The 21,411-nt window shown below is 39.8% G+C and overlaps 1 protein-coding gene across 1 annotated transcript; it reads left to right on the plus strand.

Annotated features, from left to right (window-relative positions):
- Window positions 1-8,225: 8,225 nt before the first annotated feature.
- wnt3a (wingless-type MMTV integration site family, member 3A) lies at window positions 8,226-19,830 on the plus strand. The gene is made up of 4 exons (XM_040019782.1): window positions 8,226-8,603; window positions 13,267-13,508; window positions 18,573-18,838; window positions 18,936-19,830. The coding sequence occupies exons 1-4, from the start codon at window positions 8,482-8,484 to the stop codon at window positions 19,413-19,415; spliced, it is 1,110 nt and encodes a 369-aa protein (XP_039875716.1). The 5' UTR covers window positions 8,226-8,481; the 3' UTR covers window positions 19,416-19,830.
- Window positions 19,831-21,411: the final 1,581 nt, after the last annotated feature.

Genomic DNA, 21,411 nt, shown 5'->3' on the forward strand with positions numbered 1-21,411 from the left:
ATATAAAGATTAAAAGATCTTCTCATCTTACTGCCCATCAGAGTGCATATTTCTAGTCACTTTGTCAAAGCAGGTTAATCAAGACAGCTCAAGCTGTAGTTCTTGCAAGTTTATTTTTTGCATGATTTCCCTTTCAGTTTGGACAGTGCTCAATATAATCTGAAAATTCGGACAGGTGAGCACATGAAAGCACAGGAATGCGCTTTTTTTTTCATCACTATAAGCTTGTCAGTCCTTCCTAAAGGGCAGTTATTCAAAAGCCTATAGGCCCCCTGTAAGGGCTTTGCTTCTTAATAACACCTGGTGTTAAGGAGATCAGCGGGAGGGTTTGTCAGTACATGACAAGAATGGACACTAATCCCAAGCAATACCCACTGGTCCTGCATGTCTCTTGAGTGGGATAATTGATTCCCACACCCTTCTTAAAACATGCTCGCCCCCTCTTCTCAGACCGAGCAACCGAGAAAACAGAGCTTGTTTCATTCTGGCGTCGAGGGAACACCGCCATGAGGACAAAAGCGTGTGCTTTTTTTTTCCTTTTTCTTTCTTACTTTCTTTTTTCCCCCTAAAGCTCCTATGAGAGTTGAACTGAAGGCTGTCATAAGTGTTGTAGGTGGTAGTAGAAATTTGTTTGGTAATAGACCCTAATCTCTTCAGGTTGTCTGGAGTATTCCTCTCTTTGCTGTTGCAGATCCCGTAGCTAGGCCTCCTCCTGCTTAACAGACCTTCTCTCAGAGGAAAACATGCATATAAGGGAACTAAATGCATTTTTTTAATAGATTAAGACAAGTAATACAATGCAGAAAAAGAAACAAAAGCACACAAAAAAATTCCGCCAACTTTGTTTCAGCTCCAAGTGTGACCAGAATACTCATTTCAGATTAGAGTGTTAGACTGCAGTGTTACATTTCTTTGCAATTACAATGAGGTTCCCTTTGGGCTTTGAGGTTAGTCTGACCATTGAAATGAGTTGGAATGTAGTGTAGGATGTAAATCGAGTCTGGGGTATTTCCTTGAGAAGGCGAATGCATTCAAAACACCTCAGTGTTACGGTACATATTTTAAGAAACAGGGTATACAAGGCAAATTAGACAATAGGAGGTGATCTAGAAAGATGTAGGCAATTAGCTTAATTCAAGGCAGATTGCATCTCGTAAAAGGTATGCAAAGTTCACGCAGAAATATGGTTTTGCATTCTATATAAAATGTCATTTTGAGTAAAGAGCAAAGATTAGATTCCTCCTCCCTCTCCTCGGAGACTTGTGTATTAGCCTTGGTCTGACCTTGTCTTGATATCACATCCCTGGAGAGGAATGTAAATCGTATCCGTCCAATCCCAACCCAGTTACCACCAAACTCCTCGTTCTCACCACCTCTACTCCGCTGCAGGGCCACATGATCTTTTCCATGTACCAGACATAATTTGTGGCTTAGGTTTGGAGGCTGACGGTGCGTCTGCGCCACTCTGCTGTTTCAGGCAACCGGCGCACCATCTGCAGCAGTTCTCAGCATTCAGGATACATACAGGAAGAGTCCGTCTTCGTGGGCTATCACGAGAGCTCTGGAAACCTCCAATCGCATCCGAGACAGCAACAGTTTGGGGATTACTGATCAATACATTTAACATGTGTTTCTTCCACTAGGAAGATTTTTTTTTTTTTTTTGCAAGTTAAAAAATAAAGGAGCAAAAAGCCCCACTAAAAAACACGCCGCTCTTAATTTAGGAGACACCATGATTGTTGTCTAATTCTCACTCTTGGATTTCTTGTGCAAAAACAAAACAGTAGCTGCTCTCTCTGTTGTGGAACTTAATCCCGGTCCTTCATTTGTGGCAGTTAACCTATCATCCATGCACATTTTCTAGTGAAGTGTTATGACACACCTGAACCAAATTGTATGCGAGCGTGTTGTGGCCTGTCCTCTCCTGAAAATGTTTAAGTATGCACATCTAAGCCACTGCTGCCATGCAACTGCATAATGGATACTTTCCTTCCAAAAGGCATATTTTGGATTGTTTCATTGTATAACAAATTTGTTATGTAACAGCTGTATTAAAACAGTTTTGCTCACGCAAGCCTACATTATGCTTTCTTGTAAACAATGACATTAATATCAGACCGCAGGCTGCTATTGCCCAAGCAGCTTGAAACAATCCACCTCATGGTTTTCCAGCCACGTGTGAAACACCCAGCCTGAGAAGTGTTTGCAGAATTGCAGTTTTCTATTTGCCCTTGAACAAGCATTGCTATTCATCTAGGTTGACTTCATTCGACTGAAGAGAGCACCTAGAATGACACAAAGCAGTCTCAACAGTAAAAGCCAAGACATGTCAGCAGTTCTGTTGATGGAACGGTATGATCTGCTTTGCTTAGCATTAATGAAACGAGACAGAGTCCAGCCGAGCAGCTGCAGCCGGCGCAAGTCTCCCCCTCTGCTGATTGCAACCTGGGATGACCCCAGGAAAAAGTGTAAATGTGTGGGAAAAGATGAGTGAAGAAGATCAAGAAGACAGAGGAGAAATGAAGACTTTGTCGTTTTCTCAGCAGCTGATAAAAAACACTGCTCCCTGATATGACATGCAAGGCTGTTCCTGTAACGAAAGCTGTTTTGTCTCTTCGTGCTTTCTGGCCCCCAGAGCTTCATCTCACTGCCCTAATGTGTGACTTCACCACTAAGACAATTATCTGAGTCACTCTGAGGAAAAATCTTATGACCAAAGACCTCCACCAAAGACTGATTTAGACTTGCTTTGACCCACACAGAGAGACAATCATCTATTTGGTTCTCAAGGTTTCAGATCGTACCTCCTAGGGAGTTGTTTTATTACATTTAGATCTCATTCAGCTTGACTTTAACTCTACGTCTACATATGTGTGTAACAGAACCCTGTATATCCTCTAGTACCCCTTTCACCGATGTGTTTTTGTCTTTTATTATTCTGGCAATTTTAGTATTAGATATGTTTCCCTTTTATGCTAATACTTCTTTAAAGGACTTCTCTTTGAAGCTCTAATAATGTCTTTTAGATAAACTAAGCAGTTAGTTTTAGATTTGTGACTCTACACTCAGTCAAAATCCTCAAACTTTGCAGCATGAACTTTTTGGGTGACATCTGATAACTAGAGTAATTTGAATTCATTTGAAGGTACTTGTCCAATTTTTCTCCAATTTGCTAAGCAGATTCCTCCCTCACTATATTTATAACTGGCTTCTAGGTTGAGATCTGGTGACTGAAGGCTATAACACACAGTATTCTCACTCATGTTTGCTTCTATTAGTTTATCCTTTCAAAAATGTCTTTAATCTTTTCGTTGCATCTGCTTGGCCCTCCATTCTGCTGATCGGCTAAGATGCCATATTACAATAAATGACGTGCTTTAGGTGTGTAGTTAAACACAGCAAATGTGACGTCAACGTGAGTTTGAAGTTCCTGATTTCCCTTATCAGGAGGCTTTTTACACCCTGTATTGCCAAGAGGCAAGCGGGGCAGATAGAAACGTCAACGCCTGTGGTAATGCCCATCCTGAAGATAAAGTCAAAGCAGGGGCAGAGCCTTAGCTTTGTTTCCCATGTCTGGAGATCGTCAGAGAAGCACAAGGGAAAGTGATGAGTTGTTTCCAGGTGTGAGCTCGTGGGGCGTGTCACATCTTATTGAGGCAGCACACAGCAAACATGTGGTATTGTTTTTAATGATCATTTACAGGAAAGAGCATTTGTGGTTGCAACACAGCACAACAGATGATGATGATGAGAGAGATCAGTGCAGGCTGTCGCAAATGCTCAGCTTACATCTGTTTTGTTTGTTTTTTTCTGTGCTCGCCAGAACAATCAGAAAACATTATCAAAGTGAACCACCACAGATCAAGTCTGATTTGATAGAAATATTCAATAATGTTAACGACGCAGCTACATAGCTCTTTATTTCCTGACGTTTAACATGTATTTGTTATCTGTTACTGCATTTCCAACCAATTGGTTGTTTTTTTTATCTAACTTTATTGAATAGTTTTATCTTTGATTTTATCTTCTTTTATATTGCTTGACATCAACCTCCCTTCCTTAGAGATATAAAAGTGCTTGCCTTTTTTAAATTTCAGATCTTTACAAAAGCAACCAAAATGTGTGCATACACGCTTCAAATTTAGATTTTTTTTTTCTATTAAAAGCTCAGCAGTGATAGAAGAGCGGATCACAATTCCACTACAGCGGTGACATCTAGTGGTGCTTTTGCATTTTCACGTAGCACAGACCTAGTTGAGTGCAGTAGCTGCTTTAAATCCTTAAAATCCTTTAAATCCTTGTTGTATATTTGTTACATCTTATGTAGACACTTTAGTGTAAGAATTAGCATTAACAGCTTCATGTTACACCAGGAAAATATTTGTGGAAAATTGAGTGAAGTAATGAAAATGTGATTAGTTCAGATATTTTTCTATGGCATGATGTTAGCATGGCTGTGTTTTGTCAAACAGGGGGAGGCCGATGATGCAGAGCAATGACAAGACTCACTTGTCAGACACGACTCCCTTCTAAGGGTGCTTTTCTAAATGTCATCACCATCAGAGTGAGGTCACCATGGGCACACAGAGGTGCCCTGATGTCCTTCTGCTCGCTCCGGGGGAAAACCTGACTAGATGGGCTGCAGGGAATGAAGTAGAGCTGTGAAAGATGGAGAAAAGAAACTGAACACAAGCTAATTTACATTTTGTTAGTGAGCCGGTTATTATAAGAAGACATGTTGATCGTGTGACTAGTTATATGTAGAAGTAACAACATGTTTGCACTCAAATCTTTAAGGAGCTATTTCCACTTCCTGGTAAGTCTTCTACAAAGTATATTCAGGTGCCATAAGCTTAGCAGGCATCACATTTTTCTCATGTATTTAACATTCACTGGCTTGGTCTCAGTACCAGTGCTGACAGCTACTGACTCAGTCCATAGCTGCTCCAAATTCCAGATTTCCACCTCTGCGGTTGCCTAAAACCCACTGACTGTACTGTGCATTTCTCATTTTTATTTAGTGTTTGGTTTTATTTATTTATTAGCAAACAATTTATCTTTATGGTAATAGTAGATGAGTTATCTAAAGCAGCAACAACGACAGTAGGATCCGCAACATTTATCTGACAGTTTGCCATCGTTTTGCTTTAAGAACTGCTTTAATTCTTCAAGGCATAGATTCAATAAGGTGCTGCAAACATACCTCAGAGATGTTCTATATTGATGTGATGACATCACACAGTTGCTGCAGATTGTTGGCTGCACATCCATGACATGAATTTCATTTTCCACCACTTCCCAGAGGTGCTTTATTGGACTGACATCTGGAGACTGTGGAGGTCATTTGAGGCTGTGGTGTTTAAACTGTGTTCACTTTGTACTAAGGGGCTCAAAGTTTGCCAAGAAAATATCCTCCAGACCATTGCACCACCACCACCAGCCTGAACCCTTGATACAAGACTGGATTTATCTGTGCTGTCTTGGTGTTTATGCCAACTGTGTTTAAGAAAAATCCCAGTAGATCACCAGTTTCAGAAATACTGAAACCAGACAGCCTGGCAACAACAACGATGCAATGTTCAAAATCAGTAAAATCACCTTTCTTCACCATTTTGATGCTAGGTTTGATCTTCAGCAGGTCAACTTGCCCGTGTCTACATGCACACAGTTGCTTGCAAAGTTGCATTAATGAGTGGTTGAACATAACAAAGTGACTAGTGAATACATACTGTAGACTAATGCTGCTACTATTGTGACTAATGATACATAATAACAACATGATAATAGTAATAATCCAATTTTGATTAATGTCCAAGGAAATAGCAATCTTCAGTTACTGTGGTGAAATATATCCTCTGCTCTTGTTTAAGATTTTTACTTAACATGAGAAAGTTCTCCTGTAGTACATGTGTTGTAAGCAAGTACATGCGGTACTTAAAATAAAAATAATAATAAATAAATAAAAAACTACTTCTTCTGTGGCATCATTCCTGTTTTAACTATAATAGCACATATGCATACAAATCCATATTCCAGTTAAGTCCAGGCAAGGAGTAAAAAGAACAAAAAAAACCCAAAACGCAGAAACTGTATAAACTTCAGTGTCAGTAAAGAATGAATACTTTAGTAAAAGTAATTGTCTAATGATCATATTCAGGCAAAACATTTACAGACTTAACTGCATTCAAGTCATTTAAAGCTGCCTTACATTCATCAAGTGAGACTCGCTCCTTTAGTTTTAGATGATTCCAGGAGGAAGGAGCTGCAAATCTTAAGGCTGTTTTTCCAAATTCATTGTAGCAGATAGAAGGAATAACTCTTGGGTATATAAGACAATAACTTCCCACACTTATTGAATATAAGTCTGTAAATAAGATGGGAACAAACAAAGAATAGCCTTCTAAATAGGAATAAACCAGTGGTTGAGTCTATGACGCGACAATGCAGACAATCCAACCTAACGTGCAGTGGTGAGTAAGAGCTTTAAAGTTTGTACTGAATCTTAGTGCTCCGTGATAATGGTATTGCAGTAGATGTTGTAAAATTAGTTTTATTTGAAAAGATGTGATTACCCTTTGCTTGACTTGCAATGTACAACGATGTCAACTAGATGGCGGTAACATCTAGTCTTCGACCCCATTAAAGGTGTTTTTTTTTTTCGTTCTGCGCTGGCCTTCAGCCTTCTGCGCCTTCGGTTTGCCAGCAACGTGAGGAAATTAGAAAATAATGGCAGGCAAAGCTGAGTGGCCACTGTGTAGCCAATTAACGAGTCACTGAACCGGCCAGGGAACGGCAAAATGAACGGGTATACTTATTTTGCAGCAAACCAAGTATGACGGTGTGGAGACCGTAAGAAAGTGTGCAAGACGCACATGGAACAGCTGCATTTGTGCAGTAAAGCAAATAAAACCTTCACTTTGTGCAAGCGTATTTTCTGTACAGGGTAGTCACAGCTATCAAACAATCCATGGCTGGGCATGTGGTGATGCTGCTGCAGCTGAAGCTGCCGTACATTAATCCAGTTTTTTTTTTTCATTTTTCCTGTTGTTGAACAAATTCCCCCCAAATTCCAAAAAAAAAGCAATAATAATGCATGTGGATGTTTACTGAAACTGAACTCACTACTCTCATAGTTACGATCATCTTCATAGCAACGACAGGTGCTGACTAAAACACTGAAGTGACTGAACTTAACTAAAACTTGAAGTAGTGAATTTGTTCCCCCCTCTGTATCGCGTCACCAGCCTCTGATATTGCACAACAGGCAGCTATTTCCTTTCTTCCTTTTTTAACTCCAACGACAAGCATCACTGCCTGTAGATAAAAGCCCGGTCCACCTCATATCAGCTATCAACAGCCACTTGACACTGAGAAGGGAAAAACCGACAGTCAGCTTTTTAGAGTCAGTGTTGCGGCCAATTTTATCGGATATTTTCGTTGGAATGGCAATCTGACAGCTCATCATACAGATAGTAATATTCTTAAGTGTGTAGCATTAGAAGTGGATGAGGTAATACCTTTTGAGAATAAAAGAACATTTTGCTAATCAGTGGCTTTTAAACCCCAAGGTGCGCCTAATTTATCGGCTGATAAAATAGAAATAGAAATAGAAAATAAATAAATAATAAAATTAGAGCATCGTTTTCACATTTTACAATTTCAGAAACTATATGCTGCTGACAGAAATCCTGAGGTTTTATATATTTTTCAGATTTTAAACTATATAAAAAGATATTAGCTGTTTATTTGTAGGGAATTTAAATAAAAATTTGTTTTTGCTATATTTTTTTTATTTTTTATTATGACCAGATTTATTAAATTAAGCCAACCCTTCAGCTTGTTAGAAGCACTTCCAAACCTCTAATTTTACATTCATGACAAAGAGGCGCACATAAAGGACTGGAGAGGCTTAATTATGGTCTGAAGCAATTCACACATATTTATTTCTGCATTTTAGAAGCTTCAAGCCAGGGAGTGAAATCCGGACAGGTTGTTATAGCTACGCAATCCACAGGGGTTCCGATGTCTATTTAAAAACCTTCAGACCCTCCCTCTCTCCTTTAAACAACATTATATATCACACACACGCTGCATGCTAATGCCGAGCAATTCTCAGTGAGCACTAAAACACATCTTAAAATTAGCTCATTCTGGTGTTTGAGTTCAAGCTGCCTGACAAGGCAACAGAGGGAACATATCATCAGAATTCCCCCTTTGGCAATACCTGCTGATTGGGTCCTAAAAAAAAAAAAAAAAAAAAAAAAAAAAAAAAAAAAAAAAAGCAAGCGGCTTTTAACTTTTAATATTTGGCTCTGAGAGTTCTGCCACGAGCACTCGCGAAAGAGAGAGTTGCCTCTGATTTTTCTTCTTTCTTTTTTTTTCTTTTGGAGAAGAGAAATAAAAAATTGCCAGTGCAGCTTCGTTTTCGTCTTTTGTTTTTCTTTTTCTTTTCTTAGCACTTCGGTTAAAATCCGTACGCGGATGAGTGCGCATGTAGGCATTCTGCTTGAGATGTTTTACGAAACTTTAAGGATGATATACCTTGGATGTTTCCTGTTGCTCTGTGGGCTTACGCATGTCATGGCAAGCTATCCTATCTGGTGGTAAGTTTAATTTTCATTATTTCCCGGACAAGAAGTGACACATTAAAAAACATGCGGGGATTGTGGATGACCTGTAATTTTGAGTTGTTATAGTTGTGACTGCTTGTCTGTCAGCTGCAGAGCTTTAGCGTGTGGTGACGGTGATCTTTTAACGTTACTTTTTATAATATTATAAGACACGCACAGTGTGACTTTCTAATCAGGTCATTAAAATGACATTTAGTAACCCATGGAAACCGAAAGTATACAAGCGAAAGGATGGGCTGAATTGTAAACGCAAGAGATGAATGAAACGTGCAACTTTGCAAATCGGGAGCAATTTTGATCTCCAGAATGCAGCAGGTGCAAACTTTATGTGCTTGGAAGCGTGTGTCTATGTGTGCTCGTGCGTCCAGTGTGTGTGTGTGTGTGTGCGCGCGCGCGCGCGCGCGTGGTGATGGTGATGTTGTCATTGTATGTTGCCATGTGTTGTCATTTTTGCACTTCCCTCCCGACTTCGTTTTTTCAGTCTTTCTGCCATGTAAATGCCAAAAAGAACCAAATGCGTGACGCTGACGTTAATGAAGCAGAGCAGAGCTGCGTTAAAATTACGATAGTGTAATTAGTTTAAAAAAAAAAAAACTACAGGATTATTGTATTTTGGTATGTTGTGCTGTTTTGTAATATTTCAGCTTCATCCATCAGTCTTAGCTGTTATCAAAGCACTGATATATATATATATATATATTTCTGCCTGATTTCTAATAAATCATTCAATATTTGGAGGACGCTTAATCTACTTTTCTTAATGGGTCCCCTGGTGGTAAGGCTGATGAGAAACTAATTACATGCTCAGCTGGAAGGAAATCCTGATATAAAAGTGGGCCCTCTGGATGGAGAGATGGGGGGGGGGGGGGGCTGCACAAACTACATTTTTATTATTTATTTTATTTTCCAGTGTAATTGAATGCTTGGTTTACTTTATTTATTTGATGCCAGTGCAAGATAAAGTTTTGCATTTTTTTTTCTTGGTACTTTGGCAAACACAGCCAGGGAAAACCTTGAAATTCACCCTTCATAAGAGTTTTCTTTCTTCTTTTTTTGTGGAGCTTGTTATGAATGACACAATGGAAGAACAGTTTTCCATTCTGTCATAGCTGAAACCCTGCAGCCAGCCCAGAGCTAACTTCTGTGTTGATTGTTTGATTTTGGAGGGTGCCAGTGATTGAAGGGTCTAACAACAGGGGTAAACATAATGGAAGCAAATTTTGCTGCATCACTCCCGCCTATACAAATAATGTCTAAGTGCAAAAGTAACTCGTGAAATCACTTTTCAGTTCTTTCATTCCTGACACAATGCTGAACTTTTTTTTAACTTGAAAGATTACTTGAGTGATTTTTCTGTCTCATGGCAACTCATCCCAAGTCAAATAATGTGGTTCCTTTGGGATTGCACTTAGCATGCCTGCATTGTCTTTCCGCTTGCTAACAGCATGCCAGCCATCTATGATCTAGACCTTCTGTGAAAAGCAGCTTACGATGTTTTGCTGACAGAAGCTTGCCTTCAAGCAGCCATGGGAGCTGCATCACTCTCAACCCCTGCACCGCAGTCGTTCTTGGGGATACGGCTCTGCACTAAGACAGGTTCATGTCTGTCTATTCTCGACCTGCCATGACATAGCCTGGCTGCACCCGCCACCCCACCACCTTCTTCACTGGTCCACCCCACCTTAGAAGATAAATACCTGGAGGTGAAAGCTTGCCGCACATTCCTTTTCCCAAACATATTCTCTTGATGTCAAAGTCGGCTCCAAGGCCTCAGGGCCCACAAGTAAAGTGGTAATTCTAAGGCACCCTGCTTGGGCTTGCTGAAATATGCATTAAACCTGTACTGGATAAACTTAGATGAGTGGGGGAAACTTTGTACTGAGGCAAAAAGTCATATACATCGTATATATTTTGCTTAAGCATTTATCTGTAACAGTTATCACTAAGGTGCTCCTTTGAAAACAATAGCCTTAAGAGCATGAGTGAATCCTGTGTTTCCTCATTAGTTGTACTAAACATCACATGTGCAACATCTCTGCAAAGCAGGAGAAAATCAGTGGATTTCTTTTTTTTTTAGAAAGAATTAAAGAGATTAAAGTTGCCAAGACTCAATAAATACCTAAAATCTAAATAATACAGCAGGTATTTTAAAATAGTTGTTGGAATTAGTATCCAACAACACAGTCTTTTGTGCAATAACTTCTTAAAAAATCATAAATCATCTATGGTGAAACATGCCCCGCCGCCTCTCACGGGCCATTTCCTAACACAGAAAAGAGGTGGCAGGGATTACTCAGCCCCAATGAGACAGGCATGGAGACTCTTGAGCCGAGCAGCCTAAGCACACTGAGTCACATTGAGCTTGTGGGGTACAGTTCAAGACAGTGACAGGGCAGAAATACCTCTGCTGACCCTCATTGGTGTGAGTACAAGGACCTTTAAAGTTGCTGGTTTTCCCAAGATGATATTGCCACTGACCTTCATGATTACCTGCTGTTGAGATGCACACTTGCCAAAAAAATTTGAATGCAGGTTCAAGAAGAGACAGAGAAAGAGCTACAACTGACAACTCCCTTCATATCCATTAAAAAAAAAGAGAGCTCTGCTCCTAACCTGAACATCTGTACCAGTTCTCTTTGGCTGATGAACTTTCACCAGTAAAAAAGGGGTCAATTGTAGTAGGAAACTGCCTTGTGTATTGTTGTTTGTAGCAGACAAAAGGCAGATAAATGCGATATGTTCTGAAGAGGTTTTTAGCATGCCATTGCTCACTTACTGGCTGTCTCATTTATGATGAATTAGGCTGGTGCAGTCTGTAGAAATTAGGCAAGAAATTCTGTTGAAACCAATGTGACTCATTGCTTTGATGTTTTCTTGGGAGAAATAACAGGAGTAACTCATTGGGTCAGTTCATGGCTCAGGAGCACCTTTGACACCTGGCAGACATCCTTAATAATTACAGAGAGCTGAAAATCAACCTTTGAATGTAAAACCTAATTGAGGTATTAAAGGTTGGTACGATGAAAGCCATCAGAAACCGTCAACATGTGGGGTCATTTGACTGTGAGGCTCTTTCTTTTCTTCAGGTTAAAAAAAAACCCTGCCTGAGGGCCAAAGTCAGGAATTTGGTAATCTTGTTTTGATCAGCGATTAGTCCTTGAACAGCAGTGAACAGGTCAGCAGATAGTGAGCTAACTGCAAAGCAAAACACTGCACACCTGCTCTTAAGCTGCATTTATAGAGAATCTACATTAACCATTATGACTCCAGCATCGCCCAGGGGATGACAAACTGAACACTCCTTCCAGCGTTCAGTCCTTAATAGACAGTTGATGTAAATTAAGGGCTTGTCTTGATTGCCAGCAAGCTACTTTGTAGCTACTCCAAAAGGTATTTGCCAAAGATAACAGGAACTGTGCTATTCAGTAATTTGGCTGTTCTGTGCCATTATGAAAGAGTCAAAGTGCTGATTTGATAATTTACCATAGAAGGCAATTACTGCAGGCCAGTTATTCATGCATTAAAAGAAAAAATGTCATTTTCATCCATCTGTTTTCCATCCATGCTTCTATCCAGCTTATCCCAGCCAATTTATTAATTTTTATAGATATATATATAATCAAATGTATTTAAATGGAGAGTTCAGAATCCAAATTCAAACCTGTTAACTGCTTTTATATTGGTAGAAGAGAAGAATTATAAGCCGGAAGTAAATATTTGATTTGCTTTGGAAATCTGTTTTTTAAGTCATTGAGGGGCAGAGCTTTGCTGTTTTTAGGCTAAAGACAAATTGAATCAGCCTCCAACACTTTTTGCACTGCTTGATTAGAATCCTAAGAAAACTATATAAAACTTTAAACAAAATGGCATAAATCAGTATGCCTTTTGTGCAATGCGGAAATTCCAAAACATGGCCATACAAGCACCCTGCAGCGTCTTTTTAAGTCCTTCTTAAAAATGGGTCATTCATAAAATGGATATCCAATATCTGTGATTACTACCTGCTAAAAGTCTTAATTGAGAGGACACAGAAAATAAAGACAAAGAGAAAGCAATACAGGCACAAAGAGAGCAAGAGAGAGAGAGAGAGATGTAATCAGTGAACCAAGTTTGCACTTGTTGTATCCCAGAATACCTTCCTCAAAAGAAAAAAGGAGGGGAGGTTCAGCGTTACTCTTAATACACTCTCTGAAGTTTCAGCGTAGGGTTTGCACTCTTATTACCCTAAGCTGAAGGCCTGTTAAGTGTGCGGACAGTTAATAACAAGGTGCAGTTTTCCAAGTTGTCAGCTTAAGGTCTATGAAGACCTCTGGATGCATAACGGACTTTCATCTTAAACAGAAACACTGCCTGCTTCTGAGACTGCAGGGCTGCAATTTCAATACACACAAAGGCCAGGTGCCTGCAGAGAGGGTAGTTGAAGGGATAAAGAATGGACGTCTAATGGTAGCATCTGATACAGAAAAATAAACACACACAATCAAACGTACTCAGACGTAAAATTACACTGCACCAGGAGGGAAATTAGTCCCCCACTTGAGTGGTGTTATATCAGTAGATAAAGATGCAGACAGATAGGTAGATAAGATATAATTATCCAAATGCACTGACAACACGACTTCCTTTCTGCTTGTAGGTCACTAGCAGTCGGCCACCAGTACTCATCACTGGGCACTCAACCTATCCTTTGTGGCAGCATACCAGGCCTGGTGCCCAAGCAGCTGCGTTTCTGCCGGAACTATGTGGAAATCATGCCGAGTGTGGCTGAGGGGGTGAAGATTGGCATCCAGGAGTGTCAGCACCAGTTCAGAGGCCGACGCTGGAACTGCACCACGATCAATGACAGTCTGGCCATTTTTGGTCCAGTGTTAGATAAAGGTAATGTTACAAAGCACACAGAGTTTTCTTTCCTGCTACTTTTCTGTCAAAAAATAACAATTTGTAGAGTCCTTAAGTCTATAAAGATATTTTCTTGAAGAAATGCCACTTATCAGTAAAAAGTAGGCAACACTTTTTGCAGAAAGAAAAACAAACTATGCCTTTCTTTGACAGGAAAAGATGACTAGAGTAAAGTAGTATTATTAGCTTATGATGACTCCACTGTCTTTGAATATGTATTTGAGAATGTCTTAATCTCTGCAAAGTTCTTGGAAGTATTTAGCTCTTTAAACCGACTGAAAAAAAGAGCAATAAAAGTGACTTATTATGTCTCTCTCCTGATTAACTCTCCCATTAACAATTCTATATTCCCTTTGTCTTATATTTGCATTAGAAGAGCTGCACTCCCAGCATGCATCATTCATTATGCTGATTCAAATCCTTGTTTAAATAGACTTTAGACTGAACAAGTCTCGGGGGTCTGCGTGCATGCAACGATGTACACGATTAGCCTAAGTCGAGTGAGTTCTGTCTTGTTGGAGTTTTCTTTAGGAGGGGATCCCCTGTGATTGCTGGTATTTTCTTCTGATGTACTTTACCCAAGAGATGAACTGAACTGAAGCATAGAGGTTTTCCAAAACACATTTTAGCTTATGCAGTGATAATTTTCAGGCATGTGTTTAATCGTGAGCTCAGGCAAGAGAAATCCCCATTGCCCAGAAAACTAGCCATAAAACCAAGAAAGAAAGAAAGATGATATATGTGTATATTTAATAGTTAATGCAGTTGATCATAATAAAAATTTTAAAGAGTGAAATATTTCTTAGTAATTAATGAGGGGCTAGTGCAATATTTAGTGTGCAGACATAAGTGTGATCTTTTTACTTTATTCCATCTCCCAGCAGGAAAGCAAATGAGACTGTTTCCCAAAACATCAGATTCACACTTTGATTGGATAGATGAATTCTTCTTCCTGATTTCTGAAATGAGTTAAAATCAAGAATCCATGCAGGCCCCAGTGGCTGAGGGTCGTGATCCAAACTCGTCATCTAGTTTACGGAAGACTGATGTAAACACAAGGGGGCCGGGGGTCACATAGGGCAATTGCTTTTAATAAACTCTTGAGCCAGTTGATAGAAGAGGCTGGAGTTGAAGTAGGTGGCTAACGATAGGGGTTCTCAATCCCACTGCTATTGTGGTGCAAAATGCCACCACGTCTTTCCCTCTGCATCCCCTCCCAGGCCTAAATTGCAGGGGTGCTGACTGGAAAGAGAAGGCGGCTACTGGGCTCTAGTAAATCATTTTGATTGGATTAAGGTCACTCAGGCCCTTAATAATGTGAGAGGTCAAAGTGGCTGGATTAAGTGCCTTTGTCAAAGGCTGAGGAGAGTAGCTCAGGGGCTCACAGGCCTTTGATAGGACTTAGTAGGAGAGAGCTTCCATTTCATTGGATTTGATTGATGCTAGTGTTTGTCCATGCAACCAGGCCATTGTCCTCACTGGTGTCAGTTTGTCTGAAATTCAGATTCTTGTTAGTCAGTTTCCTCCTTCCTTTTTGTTGCCAGATTTGAAAGGAAGAGTAGGCACCTTTATTTGCTACAGAGGCTTAGTTACTGTCAGTTCAGTGCATCACTGCCCGTGTCCACTTCAACTCCACCGAGAACATTAGAAGTTTGTTTTAAAGAAGTGGATTAAGAGGGACTAAAGGAGTAAAGCCTTTACAAAAAAGAAGGTAAACGGAGTTGAACTACAACTAAAAAATCAATTGAAATGAACAGGTTGTGCATTTTGAAGATAAGTTTAATGGGTTACATTAAACTATATGCACATAAAAATGCTCTTACTCAATGTGAGCATACATTAGTTGACCACACAAACACTCATCTAAGAGTATTATTACTTTAGAAAAAAGCATATCTTATATCATGTTCTCTCCTTACACATGGTCTAAACCTCTTTTTTTCTCCACACCCCTGCCTCAAGGCTATGTCTGCGTCAGTGCTCATTAATTTACATTAACTAAAGTGTCAAAACATGCACCACTGGAATCTGCCTGTGATGAAAGGTAATAGAAAGCTGCACAGGTGTTCCTCAGTCTGCAGAGCCGATCCCAGAGCTATTTCGGCATTCTTGGTATTTACAGAAAACCTGACTGCTATATGGGTATAATCAGTCTCCAGTTTATGACTCATGTGATGGGATTAGGTTTCTTTGCTATAAAAAGTGGACAGTCACAGTTTCACAAGTCTTAACACCCGTACAGGAAGTCAATGCACCGTCATTTTTCTTTTTGAAGATAATGAAGTTCACTGGAAATTCCTATTATGTAATTTGTTAGCGATACTGAAAAGTTTGACACTATTGTAGCTCTAGCTTGTCTTCATTCACTGTGGGCACGTTTGCACTGGGCAGGATGCTTTGTTTGCCAGGAAATACAGATACCTAAATTGATCTAAATTATTAAGTTCCATCTAAACTAACCAGGAAAAGGCCAGGGGATGTGGGTTGTGACCTATGACCTGAGGATGAGAAAGAGTAACTATTTAGGATGAGCCAAAAGGTCCCTGCATTTCATGAGACGTATGTCTCTCCATGCTGGGGGAGGGAAGCTGGCTCACCAGTATATCATTAACTCTGTGCAAGAAAGAAAGAAGGGATGTGGTAAATGGAGTTGATGGGGGGACCTTAGCCCCACTCCCTGCTGGGCACTGCTCAGAGCACAATATCTTCGCAACCATGAGATTAAGCAGGAGAAAAAGTGCTTTTCCCCATTCACACGCCCTTTAGATTGTTTTATTAAACCATTTGAATAGGGATTTCCCTGTCTGCCGACAAGCAGGGTCCAGCCAATGCATAGTTCTCTGTTGCTATGACTTAACTTGGTCCCCACTAATCACTAGCCAGGGCAAATTTCATATAAAATATCTGGGGCTATTGTGGGACTAACACAGCGTGACAGTGGCAACACAATAGGGGATTCAACCCCCCAGCAGGTTGTAGGGACCGCTTGGCCTGCCAGAGTCTGGCAAAGTTTGGTGGAAAAGCATTGTCTGAGAAGAAATACCACAAATTGGTCATAAAACTAAGGAAAAGCAGTGGAGCTAATGTCACAGGTGGAGTTTCCAGGTACAGTGAATGCTGTCAGAGGTGGATTTAAATCCAAATGAAAACACGCGTTTAAAAAAATGGGTGATTGTTCTGATTAAGTTTTCATTAGTACCTTCCAGTGAGGTTTTACTGTCATGTATAAATGGGCCACACACAAACAGTGATACCATACCATCGAAACTAAATTTAGAATGTAAGACAATTTTGTGAAAGGTGTTGTATGTTTATAGTCAATATCAACAAAAAAGGTAATCTGATGAATCAGAAGCTTGCACGTGAGGCAAATTTTCAGCAAAGCTCTTCAAAATTTTAGAGATATTTCCATTTTCTTGAATGCTTATTCATTTGATAACACCAGGCTTTGTGAAGATCTTGTAAAGCAGCTTGTGAAAAATTGTAAACACTATATAAGAAATCTATTATTTCACACAGAAATGCCAGGATATTTTTCGTGTGCTTCAATCCTTCTCCACTGACTATTTTACCACAACATTTCACTCCCCTCACATAATTCTATGACAAGTTCACAGAATATCTATGCTGATGACTGTGCGCTTTTTTTAGTAGCACAGAAGTTTGTTCAAAGATATTTTCAGACACAAATGTTAGTTCCAAAATCCTTTTTCGGCATTTGAAATTAGTTTTCTAAGTCACTTCAGATTTAATGTAAGCCAAACACCTTAGATATTCACTCAAACTGAAAACACAAAGCTCATGCTCAGTCAGCTTTAGATGAAGCATGGTGATGTGTAATTAATCACTGTAGACAGTTCCTTCATGGCGCAGTCTTTGGCTACTTTGACTTTTCACGAAAATGAAACAACACCAAATAAAAAGAAACGTGTTGGATTCACAAAGTGGGATTTGAGGAAGGAGAGCATTAGTTCAAATGTATTTGAACATTAGTAACCTTGTGTGTATACAGTAGTGGTAATGAAATGGGTGGTGAGGGATGCCAGTAGACCTTTTCTCTTGCATCATTGTTTCTAATGCCCTTTAGTCCTGGAACTGGTTGGAACCTGCTGTAAGGGAGGAGCTCGTTCTCCCCTCAGCTTTATATGCCTTTACTTTTTTTTCTTTTCTTTCTTTCTTTATCATTTTTTGTTCTTCAGACAGAAACGTGCGCTGTTTCTATCAAACACATACTCAAACACATCTCACGCAGACAGCGCAAGATTTCAATATTGATTTTAAACCATTTCTTTTACTCTTTTTTTTATCTTCAGTGTGTTCAGTTCATGTTTACTCCTGAAGTTTCCACTTCATCCTGTCTCTTCTCCTTCTTTGTCTTTGCTTGTGTTTTTGCAAGACCATACAAGTACATATATTCAAAGCAACCACTCCGTCTAATGATTCATGTTAAAGCAGCTGACAAGGAAAGGATAGAAGGAAAGTCTTTCCCTTTTTGGAATGGTATATCTGTTCGCTAAAGACCCATCTCCATGTTGTGTCTATGAGCTGTCCCCTCAGTGTGAGGCTGTTTCCTAACCTTTCAAAAGCTTAATTGAGTCTCTTAATTATAGGCCTGTCAGGCCCGTCTCTTCCTCTCATCTCTCTGGAAGATCCTGATCCCTCTGACTCATCAGTTAGCTATGTCAGACAGAGACGTAGAGGCCTTGCTGGCCTTATTTAGAGACAGGACGATTGATGTCTGGTTAAATTAACCCACACACTGTTGCGATATAGTAGATACAACCCAAATACAAGCAGCAGACAGGAGTAAAGGTCTACTTAGTTTGTTTGATGCTTTCTTGTTTTGTTTGGTAGAAGATGTTTGCTGCCAGCATATCTTACATATTATTAAATTTACACATTGTATATATTATATATTATATATTATGTATTAAAGCTATATCTTTCTTATAAATTTTTATTTAAATTTAATATAAATTTAATTCTGGAAATACTCAAGAGATACATTATCCAAGTGATGCTTGTCTGTCTTTGTCTTTCCAGCCACTCGAGAGTCAGCTTTTGTTCACGCTATTGCCTCGGCGGGAGTGGCGTTTGCGGTGACCCGTGCCTGCGCCGAGGGTTCAGCCAACATCTGTGGATGTGATACACGTCACAAAGGCCCCCCTGGTGAGGGCTGGAAGTGGGGTGGCTGCAGTGAGGATTTGGAGTTTGGAAGCATGGTGTCCCGGGAGTTTGCTGATGCAAGAGAGAATCGGCCTGACGCACGCTCAGCAATGAACCGCCATAACAATGAAGCAGGGAGAATGGTTAGTTCTCTTATTCGTGTTTTTGCTATGTCTGTGGTAGCAGTTCTTCTGCTTTTAAAAGTTATATTAACTAAACTTTATTTTTTTTAATCTGTAGTCTCTCAACGACAACATGTTTCTGAAGTGTAAGTGCCATGGACTCTCTGGCAGCTGCGAGGTCAAGACATGCTGGTGGTCTCAGCCTGACTTCCGAGTTGTTGGGGACTACATGAAGGACAAGTATGACAGCGCTTCTGAGATGGTGGTTGAGAAACATAAGGAGTCCCGTGGATGGGTGGAGACCCTGAGACCCAAGTACAACTACTTCAAACCCCCTACAGAGCGCGACCTGGTTTATTATGAAAGTTCACCCAATTTCTGTGACCCCAATCCTGAGACCGGCTCCTTTGGCACTCGGGATCGCATCTGCAACCTGACGTCCCACGGCATAGACGGGTGTGACCTCTTGTGCTGCGGCAGAGGTCACAACACGAGGACTGAGAAAAGAAAGGAGAAGTGTCACTGTATTTTCCACTGGTGCTGCTATGTCAGCTGTCAAGAGTGCGTGAGGGTGTACGATGTGCACACCTGCAAGTAGAGAGGTTTTCGTCTTTTCTCACCAAAACATAATGACTTCACTGGGTTGAAGAAGAAATGCAGATTCCCACCTGCAAGACCAGAGAGACTGTAAAGCTCTGTGACATGTGCGCGGACAAAGACACAACTGCCTCGTGTTTTTGTTTTGATGCTACAAAGAGTGAGTCTCTGCCTAAATTAACTGAAACAGCTGAGTAGGTGTCAAAGTCCACGAACATCACCCTGATGGATGGATAGTTGTGATGATGGCAATAATGTTGATATCCATACCGAGCAAGAAAAAGGTGTCCTGATGTAGGAAAGGAGAACTTGACAAACACCATATTGGTGATTTTTTTCCCCAGTGTAGTTACTTTTAATCAAGAATATTCCAGCACTGCCAATGCTTTCAAATCTGCAAGGCAAAAAAAAAAAAACATTAAAAAAAAGGCATTTCGTTGAAAGTGAACGTTTCCTTCAGTGTGTAATCATCGCTTGTTTTTGCAGTGAAAAGTAGCAAGAGTTGTGAGCAGGTCACATGATCAGACACTCAACAGCATGTTTTCTCCTCCTCGACATGACTACTTTATTTGCGTATTTTTGAACACTAACACGATCATTGTGTGCGTGAGTGTTCCTTTTACAAAGTGTTATATGTTACTGATGTTTGGGTAAGAATGCACTTGCACCTGAGTGAATGTAGTTGTTTGCTGTGATGTGTTTACATTCTCAATCTCTTAAGCTAACCAGTTAATATCTGCTTTAAACCACTAATTTTATTCGCGAGTAGAAAGGAAGCCACATCCAACAAGCGTTGGCAAAACGAGAATATAGTACGCAGTCTGCACATTTCCTGAAAGGCCAGAGAACACCTGGATCAAAAAAAACCATCAAGAGTTATGACCAAAGACCAGAAAAGAGCCTCCCCATCCACCGCATGAGGCTGTGATAGTCAGTACCATTGATGAATATGAAGCATGTTCTCCTTATTCTTAACAGTATTAGTGATGTGCCACGTGACTCGGTGTGGGGAAAGCTGTTATTTATTAAAGGTGTATTCCCATATACACATATACTATAATATTTAATCAAATAGAAGCGTACTCCCTGGTAAACACAGCACAAATGGTAATTTAAAAAAGCAAAAAAAGAAAGCAGACAAAGCTGTATTTTATAAGCTCTCAATATTGCAGTGTAATTTGCAGTAATGTGATGACCAAAACGTGTGTATGCGAACATCCTCAGCCGTGGCTTTTTGTTCCCAAACTAAACAACAAGCAGCATCACTGAAACTATCAATACTTCCTTTGTTTTAATGCTGCTACGATAATATGTGTACGTGTTTAGGTCCTTACACACAGTTTGTCCTCGTCTGTCTGTTTAATATGTGTATTCTTTGGCATGTATTGATTCTTTCTGTGAAAGAAATCTATTATAAGTAGTTTGGGTTAAAAAAAAAAGTGAAGTTTTACTAATTTTTGCATACAGTTTAACCAAATAGACCAGAATAGAGTTTAATATGTTATTTTAGTCATCTGTTATCTTGTAGTCATGCTAAAACATCAGGGCTAAGATGAAACACGTTGTGCTCTCTTAATTTGAGAAGAAATACAAAATAAAAATTCTTTTTTTTACTTATGTGGAAAATATAAAACTACTGAAAGCTGAGACAGAAAGTTACATAAAGTTTATGAAAAGTGCGTTTCACTGATCGCCTCCACTGTGGAGGAGTTTCTCATTAATGTTTACAGCTAATGTAATGCTACGTCTCAGGCGTGCGCGTTTAATTCAAGAAAGCCCACCCAGGATTCGATAACGTCACGACTGAAAATATCAATAAACAGCCATAACCAGTTTCACATTTTAGATCATTTTTAGCAAACTACGCAGCAACCAGCATTCATACTAAAAGAGCTGTTACAGTACACTTTTTCTGTGAGTGATCGCCTGTATGGATAATTTGGTTCGTTCTAATTTGTTTTTGTTAAGTCTTTAAATCCAAAGTTTTGTACAAACTA

Source organism: Simochromis diagramma, unplaced genomic scaffold (genome assembly GCF_900408965.1).
Source record: "Simochromis diagramma unplaced genomic scaffold, fSimDia1.1 OVJJ01000205.1, whole genome shotgun sequence".
Lineage (NCBI taxonomy): Eukaryota > Metazoa > Chordata > Actinopteri > Cichliformes > Cichlidae > Simochromis > Simochromis diagramma.

What these genes read in the sequence shown, in the direction of transcription:
- wnt3a (XM_040019782.1), top strand. Translation starts at nt 8,482, where the DNA reads ATGAGTGCGCATGTAGGCATTCTGCTTGAGATGTTTTACGAAACTTTA. An exon ending in TGGTCCAGTGTTAGATAAAG is followed by an intron (nt 13,509 to 18,572) that starts GTAATGTTACAA and finishes TTGTCTTTCCAG; the next exon opens with CCACTCGAGAGTCAGCTTTT. An exon ending in ACAATGAAGCAGGGAGAATG is followed by an intron (nt 18,839 to 18,935) that starts GTTAGTTCTCTT and finishes TTTAATCTGTAG; the next exon opens with TCTCTCAACGACAACATGTT.